We start from the raw sequence: 14,631 nt of genomic DNA on the forward strand, positions 1-14,631 counted from the left end.
GTCTGTTGGGGCCTAAGGATTAATCTAACTATTGGCGTGCAATGTAACGAATGCAGCAATGACTCCAGAACACAGAGATTCCAACCCCACAAACGTGAGCCTCCAGTTTGCAATCCCTTAGTTATTACTGGCACAATTAACGTGCTTCTAAGACCTAAACATGTTTTACATTTTATGTATTGCTTGCATTAAAGCGGGTAGTAAAGTCGCTTTGTGATTGTTGCCTACAGGTAAGTCTATAATAAAGCTTACCTTTTAGCTAAAATGAATATCTCCTAAACCTGCACCGTTTTATCAGATATGCAGTCGGTGACGTCGCTGGCGCATGCCGGAGCTGGGAATGATGCCATCGCGGCCCCGGCCACTCATACAGCCAGAGCTTGCAAACCTGAAAGGAAGCCCTGTCAGCGGTGACAACGCTCTGCTGGAGGGCTTTATTCTAAGGTAAGTTTTTCATAATGTGCTAGTATGCAATGCATACTAGCACATTATGCCATTGCTTACAGGGGATTTTTATCTTTTTGAAAGGCTATGGTTTACTACCATTTTAAGGTAAGAAATATTTCAGTAAATGTATCGCCCCCTCATCCCCCCCCTCGCTTCCTGGTCTCATAGGCTTTGCTGAGGCAGGGGGAGCCATTGGCTCCCGCTGCTGTCAGTCAAATCCTGTGACAGGGGTGGGGTCGAGCCGTCCGTGTTTGTGGACACGGGCAGCGTGGCTTGGGATCTATCCCACAGGTGTGCTACCATAGGAAGTGGCTTTCTATGGTGGCAGACTCAGAAGAAGAGGAGTCAGGAGCGCCAACAGGGGATAGCAGAAAAGAAGGATCAGGGCTGTGTGCAATTCAGTTGGTAAGTATAAACCTGTTTGAAAAAAAACAAACAAACCTGTTTTATAAAAAAAAATAAATAAAAAAAGGTAAATCTGCAGCAGAAGACGGTTTCAACAAGCTGAAACATGTTTTTCTTCAAGATAAATGTCTATATGTAGTGGCTCAGAAAAGTTTTTAGTTTTCAGGTTCTAAATCTTTTAGGCTTGGTTCACACCTACAGGTTCATTTCATTTGCCGCTTGCGAAAAAGCGCGTGTTTACAGATTCGTGGGGGTGCCATTAACAATGTCACCGCTGCAGGTCTGCTAAAGGGTGGCACATTTCTCTGGGTGACGGAAAGGGCGCAACTTTACACGCTTTCCCGACGTGCAGCGTTCTGAACCTAGCCTTATGGTCCCACTCCAGACACACAAAAAAATACCCTTGGAGAGTGGGGCCTTGCTTGTTAAAATGGTTTGTAAAGGTGTGTGTGTGTGTTATAACAATCATTTTGTTATAACAAAATAACAACATATTTATTTACCTCCTCTGTGCAATGGTAATGCACAGTGCAGCCCTGTACCTCCTCTCTTGGGGTCCCCCACCAGAACTCTAGGCTCCCCTTCTCTGAGTACCTCCATAGCACAAGCGGCTGCTGTGGGGGCACTCTTGCGAGCCTGCTCTCGAGCCGGGCTGTGTGTGTCTATAAACACACAGCACACCTTGGCCCCACCCCCCGCAGCAGGAGCTCATGGCTCCCACTGCTGCTTCTGTGTCCTGTAAATGCAAGAAGAGAGGGAGAAAAGAACTGCCAGGCAGAGAGCTGGATTGATCCAGGAGTCAAGTAAGTGTCTGGGGTGAGGGGAACAAGTGGGAAAACCTTTTTTCCCTGTTGCATTAAGGTAAAGTTTAATTAACTTTAGAACTACACAAAGTCTAGTGGTAGAGGAATAAGGTGTACTACTTGCCTTTTAGTCTTTGCTCTGGCAGGCTTCCTTCACTCTGTGCTACCAGTCCCCCAAAGCCTCTTCTCTTCTGTGACATCACATACAATGCAGAACCAATAGTCCTGCGTTGTATGTGAGGATTGTGAGGGCCTAGAACCTGGAGCATCAGAGAAGCGTGGAGCGCTGGAAGCTTTCCAGAATGAGGCATAGGATCAGTATTACACCCCATTCCTCTACAGTTAATGAGCATTTAACCCTCGCAGTGCAGAGGGGTACCAACTGCAAGGGAATCCAGCCCCACCCCAAATTCAGTGATCTATTCATTCAATGCACTTACATGACAGCCGAGAGCCGACTGAAAAAATCAATAGTAAGCTTATGGATGCCGTAGCATTCCCCATGAGCTTGCTTTAACCCCTGAACCTCTAGGATGTTCATAAATGTCTCTTAGGTTAACAAGGGGTTACTGATTGTCAGGCTTCCTGCATTTGGAAAGACGGATCTATTTTTCCTTAAACTGTGTTCTAGGTCAGGAACCCACCCTATGCCACTCTATATGATGTAGTGGGTGAGAGTCTCACATTGTCACAATGATAGGAGACAGCGGCGTTCAGTAAACACATGGCTGCCATCTCAGTCATCAGCCTCAAGCTGAGCGCCGGGGTTCGTCCTTCTGGTCCCGCTCGCCACACGCCAGTTAAGTGAAAGGTACCTAATGAATAGCAATCAATATTGTTTGAATTGCAAGCAGCTGTAATGCATTTGTCTTGCCATGTCCTGCTATGTAATGCTGCCTGCCATGCTGGAGAGGAACGGGGGAACGGGCTGCCTCCCTGCGTGCCGCACAGCGTGAGCTGCCGATGGAATAACTAAAGTGTTTAATTGAAATGCAGAACAAAACAATGAGATTCGGGGAAAGAAAAATAATGGGTCCCAGCCCTGCTTTCTTCATGGAAGTTCAGAACTGCTCCTTGCGCGGTCCTTTCATCAAATGTTGATTTGGTGGAGGATTGATCTCATCGTTAAAGAGAACCAGTCACTCATGGATATATACAGGAATTTGAAAAATCATTTTGTGATTATTGTAACTGTTATGCCCCGTACACACGGTCGGATTTTCCGATGGAAAATGTCCGATCGGAGCATGTTGTCGGAAATTCTGACCGTGTGTGGGCTCCATCGGACATTTTCCATCGGATTTTCCGACACACAAAGTTGGAGAGCAGGAGATAAAATTTTCCGACAACAAAATCCGTTGTCGGAAATTCCGATCGTGTGTACACAAATCCGACGGACAAAGTGCCACGCATGCTCAGAATAAATAAAGAGATGAAAGCTATTGGCCACTGCCCCTGAGAACTGAGCGATCAGCAGTCTTTGCTCAGTTCTCGGTGTGAAGCCAGCAGGGGACAGCTGCAGCATCATAGGTTGGGTGATTATGTGTGCTGTTTTTTGTGTTGTTTTTATTTGTATCCCATACTTCTCTTTTTTAATATAATTACATTGTAATAATTCCTCCTTATTTAGCTATGGCACTGTGCTTTTATACCATTACTATGCCTAGTGATGTTGGACATTCTGGCCTTTGCTCCTGCAGCTGCAGAGTCGCATGCAGCCACTGTGCCCGCCCCGCCCCTCCCCTCCACCTGCCCTATCACGAGTGCTTTGTATTATGCAAACCCGCTCCCAAAATACAACACCTTCTGTGAATAGACAGCAGAACGGGGAGGTGGGCAGGGGCTTAGCTATGAGAAGGCAGCTTCTCTCCTATCAAAATGCCAGATGTATAGTGATAGCTGTACTCCCAGCACTCCGTAAAATTGTCAGATGTAAATAAGAGATAAGTCCACGAGGTGGCAGGCACCCCATTGGACATTACCCATAGTAAACCAGCTCATTTTAGAAAGTGGCTGAATTCCTGGAGTAAAGTGGTTGTAAACCTCTAAAATGAAAAATGAATAAAGCGTATCCTTCTATAGTGTGTACTTGCCTCTATCCAAGTCGCCTAGTGTGATCTCTGTCGTCTCTATCATTCCTCTGCTATCTGCACAAGTCACTTCTGTCAGTCTATGCCACATGTGTCAAACACAAGGCCCGCAGGCCGAATCTGACCCCCCACCCCCACCAGACAATTTCATGTGACCTTCGTATGCAGGGCTTCTTTTTCGGCCAGAATGTGGTGGAACCCCGGTCTGCCATCTTCAGCTCTCGTCATCCGCTCCCCACTCACCATTGTCCCTTGTAACCACAGAAGCCTTCTGTGTTTACCAGGACAGCTTTCCTTTCGGCGGCTCACAGATCCCTGCCTACCCTGCGCTCTTGGTGGGGAGAAGGTGAGATGTAGGTGCAGTGGTGGGATGGGGCATCAAGTGGTAAGCTGCACTGTGATCCCCAACTGTGCCCGGGTGCACAGATGCCAACCAGTGATCTCCCTGCAAGTGAGAGAGAGAGGCAGAGCCACCTACACTGCTGGAAGGTACCGGAGGTGGGCTGGGTGGGGGAGATGTGAGGAAGCTTTCGGGAAGGGGGGGGGTGTATTTGAGAGATGAGGGTTGTGGAGGGAGATGTGTGCAGAGGTGAGAGCCAAGATGTGGTGCAAGTAAGATGTGGGCAGCCTGTGACAGAGGGCTGAATCCTTTACACCCCTAAACCCTCCACTGTATGGAGTGCACACCTCAACCCTGCACTCTTTACACAGCGCACCCCTGAACTCTGCACTATGTACGCAGCACACCCTGAACCGTAGGGTGGTATGTGATTGAGTTCCTGCACCTTTTCTCTAAGAAAAAAGTCCCTGGGTAAATGTATATAGTCGTACAGATACTGGCCCTTTGAGGGCAACCATAATACTGATGTGACCCACAAAGTAATTGAGTTTGACACCCATGGTCTATGCTGAAACCAGACTATCCTGGGAGATTGCCCCCCACCCTTTAGCACAAAGAAAGTGATTAACAGCCTCAGTTGTTCATGTTACCCTATGCCGCAGTGTAGAGGGGTGTGTCCAATCCCTCCACTCGGCACCCCACTCTATGCTTTGAAGTGTGTGTGACATCAGAGACCTGCGTGCCTTCTTTAGCTGAGAAATGCTGTGTAAATTTTCTACTTTGAATTGATGTAGAGGAGAAATGACTGCAGCTAAACCGGTACAACTTATGTATGAGGATTTGTTTTATCTCTGAGGCCAGTCACTTCACTGGGTATATGGAAGAGTTTACAATCACATTTAATAATTAATTTGCTTTAATGGCTCCCGTCTGCGTGTCAATGGGTGTACTTACATGTAATGTATACTTCTTCTATGTTGCAGCACACATCTTCAGATCACAAGCTTTGACAACAAGTCTTTAGTGCGTACGTCGTGTGGTACAGAAGGCTTCAGAAATGCCAGGAAAAGCTCTTCAGTAGCAGCCCAAACAGCTGGGATTGCAGCGGCAACTGTAAGTCTTAGGCACTGAGCCTGGTGGGTGGAAGTGCATGAAAAAAAAAAAAAAAGTGCCTTATTGTTCACAGAAGGTTTTTTTTATGTTTTGGAGCAGAAAAGTGATGAGCTACGGGACTGTTGGAGAATTTGTAGTCGCGAGGTCCTGTATTTTTGTTTGTGGAACCCAGCACTGCTGCCATTCACAGAACACCTTGTATTTTTTTTATGAATACAAGGCTTTTTCTGATTGGAAGAGGTGGAGAGGGCATGTCACGATCTCCACCTTGTCCAGTCATTGAAAAGGTGTTCTGTGAATGGAGACAGTACCCCCTGTGGTCAGTGTGCAGAGGCACAGGACCTAGAAGTTCATGGCAATCGCTGTATTAGCGCTGACTATTACAGCAATTGTCTGCTTACTCATTGGTCCATCAGAGAGATGCATACTTGCATTGTACCAATCTGGTTCGCAGAAACCGCTCTGCCAAGAACCCACGGCAGCTGTGGTGGGCACAGGCAGCTGTAAAAACATGACAGGGATTTTAGATCTTTCTTCTCCAAAAATAAAACATCCAGTATATACATGGCACTTGAATGAGAGGTTGCTACATTTCTGCTAAAATGTCATAAAACATTTTTTAGAGATCCATCACTTTTTGTTGGATTGAATTGTGCTAGCTCCAACCCAACTATCTATCTTATCCTCTGCTTCTTTTCTGTCTGATTAGTCCATTTTTAGTCCGTCTTTAACCACTTCCCACCTGACCAATGGCAAAATGAAGGCCTGGGTGGGGACTTTCCCTTTCTGAATGGACGTCACATGACATCTTCAGAACAATTAGACATCAAAGAAATTGTGGACAGCCACACTCCAAAAATATTTGCCTTTATTCAATAAGGTGTCATCCAAAATACAGGTCACAGCAAAATGGAACAAACTTACGCGTTTCGCACAAGGAGTGCTTAGTCATAGCTATGACTAAGCACTCCTTGTAGTGCGAAACGCGTAAATGTGTTCCATTTTGCTGTGACCTGTATTTTGGATGACACCTTATTGAATAATGGCAAATATTTTTGGAGTGTGGCCGTCCAGAATGTCTTTGATGTCTAACTGCCATAGCATTGCAAGCACCTGGACTTCTAGACTGAAGGAGATGCCTTTTTACCTTGATCTCACCCACCTGGAGCGGTGATACTCTCCCCCTATTTGGATCCTTCAGAACAAGGCGCGCAGCATGGTGATCGGTCGTGCAGTGTGTCGCTCGGACAAACCACGCATCCGATCACCGTAAAGAGCCTATGACGTAGGCTCTTTACCCTGTGATCGGTTGTGTCTAATCACAGCTGATCACTGTGTAAATAGGATGTGTCGGTTATCGGCATTCCTCTATTCACGCTGACAGCGCATGAGTAGAGGAGAGCTGATAAGTGGATTTCCTGACGGGGGGTCTGCGCTGGTAATCAGTGCAATTGGTATGAGTTCAGCCCCATCAGTAATGCCTTTTAGTGCCCATCAGTGATGCCTATCAGTGCCACCTATCATTGCCCATAAAGGCTGCCTATTAGTACTGTATATCAGTGCTGCATATTAGTGCCTCCTCATCAGTGCAGCCTCATCCATGAAGGACTTATACTTATTTACAAAATGTTATAACCAAAACAAAGAAAAACCTTCTTCCTTCCTTCCTCTTCCTTCCTTCCTCTTTTTTTTTTTTTTTTTTTTTAAATCTTTGGTCTTTTTTCATTTGTTTAGCAAAAAAAAATTAAAAAAAAAAACAGTGGTGATCAAATACCACCAAAAGAAAGCTTTATCTGTCTGATTTTTTTTTTTACCCAAAACATGTAGCAGAATACATACTGGCCTAAATTTATGAATTACATTTTTTTTTTGGTTGGATATGTTTTATAGCCGAAAGTAAAAAATATTTTATTTTTTTCAAAATTATTCTTTTTTTGTTTATAGCGCAAAAAATCAAAACCCCAGAGGTGATCAAATACCACCAAAATAAAGCTGTATTTGTGCGAAAAAAAATTACATATGTTTTATTTGAGTACAGTGTTGCATGACTGCGCAAAAAATGAGCTGGTCAGGAAGGGGGGTAAATCTTCTGGAGCTGTGATTAACATAGGAAAAACTGTCCCAAAATAGTAAAAAAAAAAAATATTTTTTTTTAAATTGGGTTGTATATTTTTTGTTACTACCATAACCTTTCACCAAAGAAAAACCCAAAATAAATTCTCCTGCTCTGAACGATCACAGTGATACCACACATGTGTATGTTAGTTGTTGTTTGTACCCGTAGTACAGCCCAGAAATAATAGTGCACATTTTGCTTTTTTTTTTTTTTTTTTTTATCCTGCCTAAAACACACATAATAATTATAATAAATGCTTTATTAAAAAAAAAAATTCCTGCCCAAATTATACTAACCCTGACCTTGCCCTTTGACCCAAACGCTAACCCTGGCACTGACCTAGCTCAAGCGGGAGTTCTGGGTCCTGATCATTACTACGAGACTCGGAGCTCCCACTGAGAACCCGCTCAGCACAAATACAGATACGCAGCCCCACGTAAAAAAGTCCAGTCCAGTGAAGCCGCATATATGCGTACTGCCAGCGTGAAAGGGGTGAAGGGTGGTATTTACCCTTTGGGTTTAAGAGTGCAAATCTTTCCATCTTTTGAGAAGAACGACTCAGAATTCAAAATAGCTTGGGAAAAGAAGATGAAGCAATACTCCCAGACCATGATGACCCTTTTGATAACCGAATATAAGAAACGTATGGGGGATGTTGATAAAGAGAATGGATTTATTTAATACACAATTACCATCACAATTACGCACCCCACCTATATTGAATGGGATATTAAACTTCAAGAACACCTAGAAAAAGATTCCTGGTGTCATTTGCCTATCAAGTCCCACAAGGGGGTTTTCCTTTATGGTTAGGCTACAGATAGAAATCATATAGTGGTTTGGATTGAGGCAAGTACACCGTATAGAAGGATATACTTTGTTCATTTTTCATGACAGAGGTTTACAAACACTTTACATTTAGAGAAACGAAATACTAGTGTTACTCAAAAGTATTTAAAAAAAAAAAAAGGGGGGAAGTGCCTGTGCGTCTTATGGAGCGAATACTGACCAGAGCCGCCCCCAGACACCCCACCCGCCACCATGTTAGAAAAACGGGCGGCCGGCTCCGAGCGCCGGCCGATCCTGAGATCCTCAGCCTGTCACCGTTTACTCGGCTTTGCCTGTCGGACAGAAGACAGAGCAGGCCGAATGGAGTGCGGCCGCGGAGCTGGCTCGGGCTGCTCTGTCAGATGTGATGATGCCCTCGCCAGACATAGACAAGGCTGCATTGTATGGCACAGACATGGCTGCATTGTATGGCACAGACATGGCTGCATTGTATGGCACAGACATGGCTGCATTGTATGGCACAGACCAGGCCTCATTGTATGGCACAGACCAGGCCTCATTGTATGGCACAGACCAGGCCTCATTGTATGGCACAGACCAGGCCGCATTGTATGGCACAGACCAGGCCGCATTGTATGGCACAGACCAGGCCGCATTGTATGGCACAGACCAGGCCGCATTGTATGGCACAGACCAGGCCGCATTGTATGGCACAGACCAGGCCGCATTGTATGGCACAGACCAGGCCGCATTGTATGGCACAGACCAGGCCGCATTGTATGGCACAGGTCAGGCCGCATTGTATAGCACAGGTCAGGCTGCATTTCATGGGCACTGGTAAATATTTTAGTACACCATTTGGTTCAGAATATTTTTTTCTTGTTTTTCTCCTCTAAAACCTAGGTGCTTCTTATGGTCAGGTGAGTCTTGTGGAGCGAAAAATACGGTATTTATGTCTATAACTGCTCTGTTCTCATTTGAAAAATCTCATATTGGTCTTCTGTCATTCCTCAATGCCCACGGCTCCTGCTGCACTTCATTGCTGTTTGTGGCATCTAATAGACCTTAAGTAAAAGCAGCAAAAAGAACAGATCACTGCACCTCCTGATTTTGGCACATTTTCAATGTTTCCTGGATCTGCTTTATAAGACGCTCATAACTGTACATAATCCTTGTAGCTATGGGTCACTCACTCTGCTTCTGCAGCCTCTTGTCCCATGATTCTGCTGTATGCAGTTAGACTTTGATGTGTATGGGAGAGGCTGCAGTGGGCTCAGACAGAGAACAGTGCTGCTAAATACTCAACTTCTAAAGTAACCAGGTATAAAGAACAGTTTTTATAATATAAAACTGCATGCAGGACACGGAGCAGACCACTAGGGACAAAGGGGATGTGTAATTATTTGATACAGTACTGTAATCTATAGGATTACAGTATACTGTATCTATACTGTGTGTTTTACTTTTTGAATTTGGCGCCGGACTCCGTCCCCGTGCGTCGCAACCCCTAGCGGTATTCCCGAGTCTGGCTCGGCGTTACCGCTTTTGGTACTGAAAATCCACCCCGAGCCACACTCGGGAATACCGCTAGGGGGGTTTAGGCCTCTGAAAACGATGTAGCAGGATCGCACAGCACCTACCCAAGTAAATGACTGATTACTCTTGATAACAGCCACAATGCCTCACGTCCTGTGTATACATCCTTAAATGATTTTGACATGTAATGTCTGAGTTCTATACTGTTCACTATGTCAATGATTCGTCATGTACACTTTTTTTTTCAGTTTATGTTTTCTCTCGATCAATAAAACCTTTTTTTTTTTTTTTAAGTAAAAAAAAATACACAACTTCTCTTTAAGCAGACTAGCCACTTAAAGACCAAGCCTTTCTCTGACATTTGTTGTTTACAAGTAAAAATCTGTACTTCCTTTAACGTCTTTCAGGACAGCACCTTGAGAGAGTGGCTCCACCCACTTGTCAGGAAACACACCTCCACCAATCTTTTAAAAGGAGGCTTCTTCCCACTTAACAGTTATTGTGTTTCCTCCGGAAAGAGAACACTTAGTAGGAAGTTAGGAGCTCTCAAGGTGCTGACCTGAAAGACCAGGCTCCCTACTTCACCGTTTTTCTTTCCTAAGAGAGCCGGTTCCTCCCACTCCACAAGCTGATGCGAAGCCGGTCAGAATGGGCTCCTTCTTCCTCGTCAGTGCTCGGGGAGAGCCAAGACTGCTCCAGGATTCGCCGCTCCCAGGCGGTAGCGTTAGGCATGTGGTTGCTCGTTTTTTGCTCCGGGCATATTTTTTTCCTGAAGCCGCCGCCATCTTGGGAAGGGCAGTCAGAGGAACTGCATCCGCCGGAAGTGGGGCGGTATCCGACGAGCAGGCATTGGGCGTCATTTCTGCCGGAAAGCGCAGGGGGAGGAGGGAGGAAAAGGTCTGGTGCCTATATTTCCGGTTCCGGTCCGGCGCAGAGGCGCTAATGGTGTCCGGAACAGGTGTTTGCCACATGCATCATGCTGCAGCACCAGCAATGGCACTCGGGAACCGCAGCAAGTGGGACAGGCGCAGGCACCAGCAAGGCCCAGGTAAGGAACAGACTGATGTTCTGCTCTATTTTACTATGGGGTCTCTCTCTAGCTCTCTTCTCCTTAGTTTATTAGGGGACTTGAGTGTATTTCCCCCTGGTGGCGGGGCCTGTCTGGTGTTTTGTTTCTCACTGTGCAACTGTGGTGAGCCTCTTAAATGAGTTCAGGCTGACTCAAAAGGATGGTTTGTCTTTTTTCCCTTTTTTGTTTTCCCTTATCATGGCAGGCCAAGAGCTCTGACCCAGGGATTAAAAAGAAATGTCCTTAATGCAAGACTAAATTACCTGAAGGTTGGAAAAAGACTTTATGTCAACCATGTAGTCTTTGGTGAAGGAAGAAGCTTCTTTTGCATGCAGCGATTTGATCGCATCTGTCAAAAAGGAGCTAGATGCCACTATTCAGTCCTTTCGATCTTCGCTTACAAATCCATCCTCAAGTCAGCCGACTACCTCACAATCTTCTCAACAAGGCTCACTGTTAGTCCTGGCAGTGGAGGCAGAAGGGGGTCCTCTGAACCAGGAAGGGCTTTCCCCCTCACATTCTAATGAAGAATCAGATGAGGAAGAGGTGGAGAATACTCCCTCCAAATATAAATTGTCCTTGGAGGGCAATTTATGCCTAGGCCTAGAGGAAGAGCGCAAAGAATTGTCTTTACATGACAAGATGTATGCAGGACTCAGCGAGCCCAAAACTCATATCTTTCCAGGCCATGCAGTAATTTCTGAATCAAAAAAAGAATGGACTGATCCTTAAAGAAAACCTTTCTTCCCAAAAGCTCACAAGAGAAGGTTTCCTTTTGATGATGACCCAGCGGCTCTCTGGAATAAAGTTCCAAAGCTCGATGCAGCCTTTTCTCAAGTGTCAAGATCAACCGATTTGGCATTTGAGGACATGGGGATCGTAAAAGACCCCATGGACAAAAAGATGGATCAACAACTAAAGAGGGTTTGGCAATCCAAAATGGGCAACCTCAGGCCAGCAATGGCAACTACTTGCATCTCCAGGAATATGGAGTATTGGGTGAATCAGCTTAAGGCTCACATATTAGCTGATTCTCCTAAGCAAGAAATCCTTGATTCCTTTTCAACCTTGTCAGCAGCTGTAGCTTATGTCTCAGATGCATCAGCTGAATCTATTAGGATGACAACAAAAGCCGCAGCCCTTACCAATTCAGTCAGAAAGGCTCTGTGGTTAAAAACCTGGCCGGGGGACGCAGCATCTAAAAACAAATTATGCGGGGTCCCTTTCCTAGGGGATTTATTGTTCGGCCCCGATTTGGACTCAGTTCCTGACAGGACTGCAGATAAAAAGAAATCTTTTCCTGTCAAGAAGAAGAAACAGCCAGTCAAACGTTTTTTTCGTCGTCAAAGGGCTCAGGAACAAAACAAGCCTCATGGATGTCCTTTTCCATCCTCCTGCGTCAACCAGCAAGACGCAATGACAGCCAGTTACAGGTGGGAGGAAGACTTCATGGTTTTCTCCCCTATTGGGCAAGCATAACAGAAAATAAGTACCTTCTGTGCATACTGGCCCAATGTTACAGAATAGAATTTTCTGATCCCCCCCCCCCCAGAAAGGTACTTTATAACAAACCTATCAAGAGATGCAACAAAGTCCCTAGCGATGAAGAACCTGTTAAAGGATCTGATAGATCAGGGGTTTGTGACTCAGGTTCCACAGGGGGAGCATTATCAAAGATTCTATTCCCATATATTCCTGATAAAAAAACCATCCGGAAGTTTTCGTTTAATCCTCAACTTGAAACCGCTGAACAGATCGGTCCTATACAAAAGGTTTAGTATGGACTCCATCTTCATGGTCAGAAACCTATTGACAAGGGAATGCTTTATGGCATCGATCTACCTTCGTGATGCCTATCTGCATATCCCCATAGCCCCTCAGTCTCAGAAATTCCTAAGGATGGCGATAAACATGGGGAACGAGCTTCTGCACCTACAATTCAAGGCCCTCCCCTTCGGTCTTTCTTCAGCTCCGCAAATATTTACAAAGGTGATGGCAGAAGCTCTCGCACCTCTCCGCCTGCAGGGGATCGCTGTAATTCCGTACCTGGATGACCTGCTCTTCTTTGCCCCTTCCAGGGAGAAATTGTGACCTTGGAAAAGCTCGCGGTCATCTAGAAGCCTTGGGTTGGATCGTAAACATGCAAAAGTCAAATTTCAATCCAGCCCAAGAAGTACAGTTTCTGGGGTATCAAATCAGTTCAGTGGAGCAGAGAGTTTTTACTCCTTACAGACAAATCAGGAATTATCAGTCAGACGAGTCATGTCAACCCTAGGAACCCTAACCTCAACCATGCCAGCCATTCAATGGGCAACGTTACATTTCAGACCTCTTCAGAGTTTCCTCCTGAGAGCATGGATTCGCAGGACAGAATCTCTGGAGGCAAAGGTAAAAATCCTCATCAAAGTCAAACAATCGCTTTGGTGGTGGAGAAATCAGGCAAGTCTGTCAAAGGGCCTGCTATGGTCTTTCCCAATAGAAAAAGTGGTAACGACAGATGCCAGCATGTGGGGATGGGGGGCGCACCTGGTTCAAAACTTCGCACAAGGAGTTTGGTCCCAGTCAGAGGCAAAAAAGTCCTCAAATTGGAGGGAACTAAGGACAGTCGCCTTAGCGTTGGATGCCTTCTCTCCAATCCTTCGAAGTTCCCATGTCGAGGTCCTCTCAGACAATGCCACTACCATAGCCTACCTGAACAAGCAAGGGGGCACAAGAAGCAAAACACTTCAGTTACTGGCTTCAAAGATCCTAGGATGGGCAGAAAATCATCTGCTGTCCTTATCAGCAGTCCACCTCAAGGGCACTCTAAATGTAGTGGCAGATTTTCTAAGCAGAAGACAGATTCAAGAGACAGAATGGACCTTGAACTCTTTGCAATGATCATCAGGGCCTGGGGCCAGCCACAAATAGACCTGTTTGCGTCAGAAGAAAATACACAGCTCTCTTTTTTTTTTTTTTTTTTTTCTCCATTCACAGAAATGACAGTTCACAGGGGACAGATGCATTAATACAGTCTTGGAACTTTCATCTGGGTTACGCCTTTCCTCCTTTTCAACTAATACCGTTGGTATTGAGGAAGATACAGAGGGAGAAAGTGGCAGTAATTCTAATTACTCCATTTTTGCCAAAAAGGGCTTGGTTTACCACTATTCTACAGATGCCAGTCAAACCATCTTGGCAGCTGCCTCTCTGGCAACACTTGGTTCTACAAGGTCCGATACATCATCCGGAAGTGGCCAGTCTAAGCCTCACCGCTTGGTATCTGAGGAGCAGTTGGTAAGAAACAAAGGTCTGTCACAACCTTTGGTGACTACCTTACTTTCCAGTAGAAAAACAGTAACCAGAAAAATCTATGCTAAATATTGGAAAGTCTACAACTCCTGGTGTCATTTGACAAATAGAACGGTAGAAAATTTGGTGTCAATTTTAGAATTCCTTCAAAATGGGGCGGACAAAGGCTTGTCAGTCAGCACGCTTAAAGTGCAGATAACTGCACTGGGAGTTTTTCAGGAAAGACCAGTCTCTTCTGAGCCCTTAGTTACAAGATTTTTCAAGGCGCTTACTAGATCCAGACCAGCTCCTGCTAAGCACTTTCCCAATTGGGATCTATCAGTGGTCCTACAAGCCCTCACGAAGGTACCTTTTGAACTACTACAAGCTATTGCACTGAAGAATCTTACTCTTAAGACTTTATTTTTGGTTGCAATAACATCGGCAAGGAGAATTAGTGAGCTGCACGCCCTATCTGTTAAAAAACCCTTTTTATCCATCTACACGGATAGGATTATACTCAAAACCGATCCGGGGTTTTTGCCAAAGGTCAGCCCACAACAGGTCGCAGGAGATCATCCTACCAACCTTTTGCTCAAACCCTTCAGGGGAGAAAAAGCCAATTCCACAATTTGGATGTAAGAAGGACTTTA

At 45.3% G+C, this 14,631-nt stretch overlaps 1 protein-coding gene across 1 annotated transcript in view; it reads left to right on the forward strand.

Annotated features, from left to right (window-relative positions):
• MRPS11 (mitochondrial ribosomal protein S11) overlaps positions 1–14,631 on the forward strand; it is a 67,712-nt gene that overhangs the window by 21,596 nt on the left and 31,485 nt on the right. The window contains exon 4 of the mRNA XM_073618432.1: positions 5,069–5,198. Within this exon, the coding sequence (XP_073474533.1) occupies positions 5,069–5,198 (130 nt within the window). The remainder of the gene's footprint in view (positions 1–5,068; positions 5,199–14,631) is intronic.

This window comes from Aquarana catesbeiana, linkage group LG03 (assembly GCF_042186555.1).
Source record: "Aquarana catesbeiana isolate 2022-GZ linkage group LG03, ASM4218655v1, whole genome shotgun sequence".
NCBI lineage: Eukaryota > Metazoa > Chordata > Amphibia > Anura > Ranidae > Aquarana > Aquarana catesbeiana.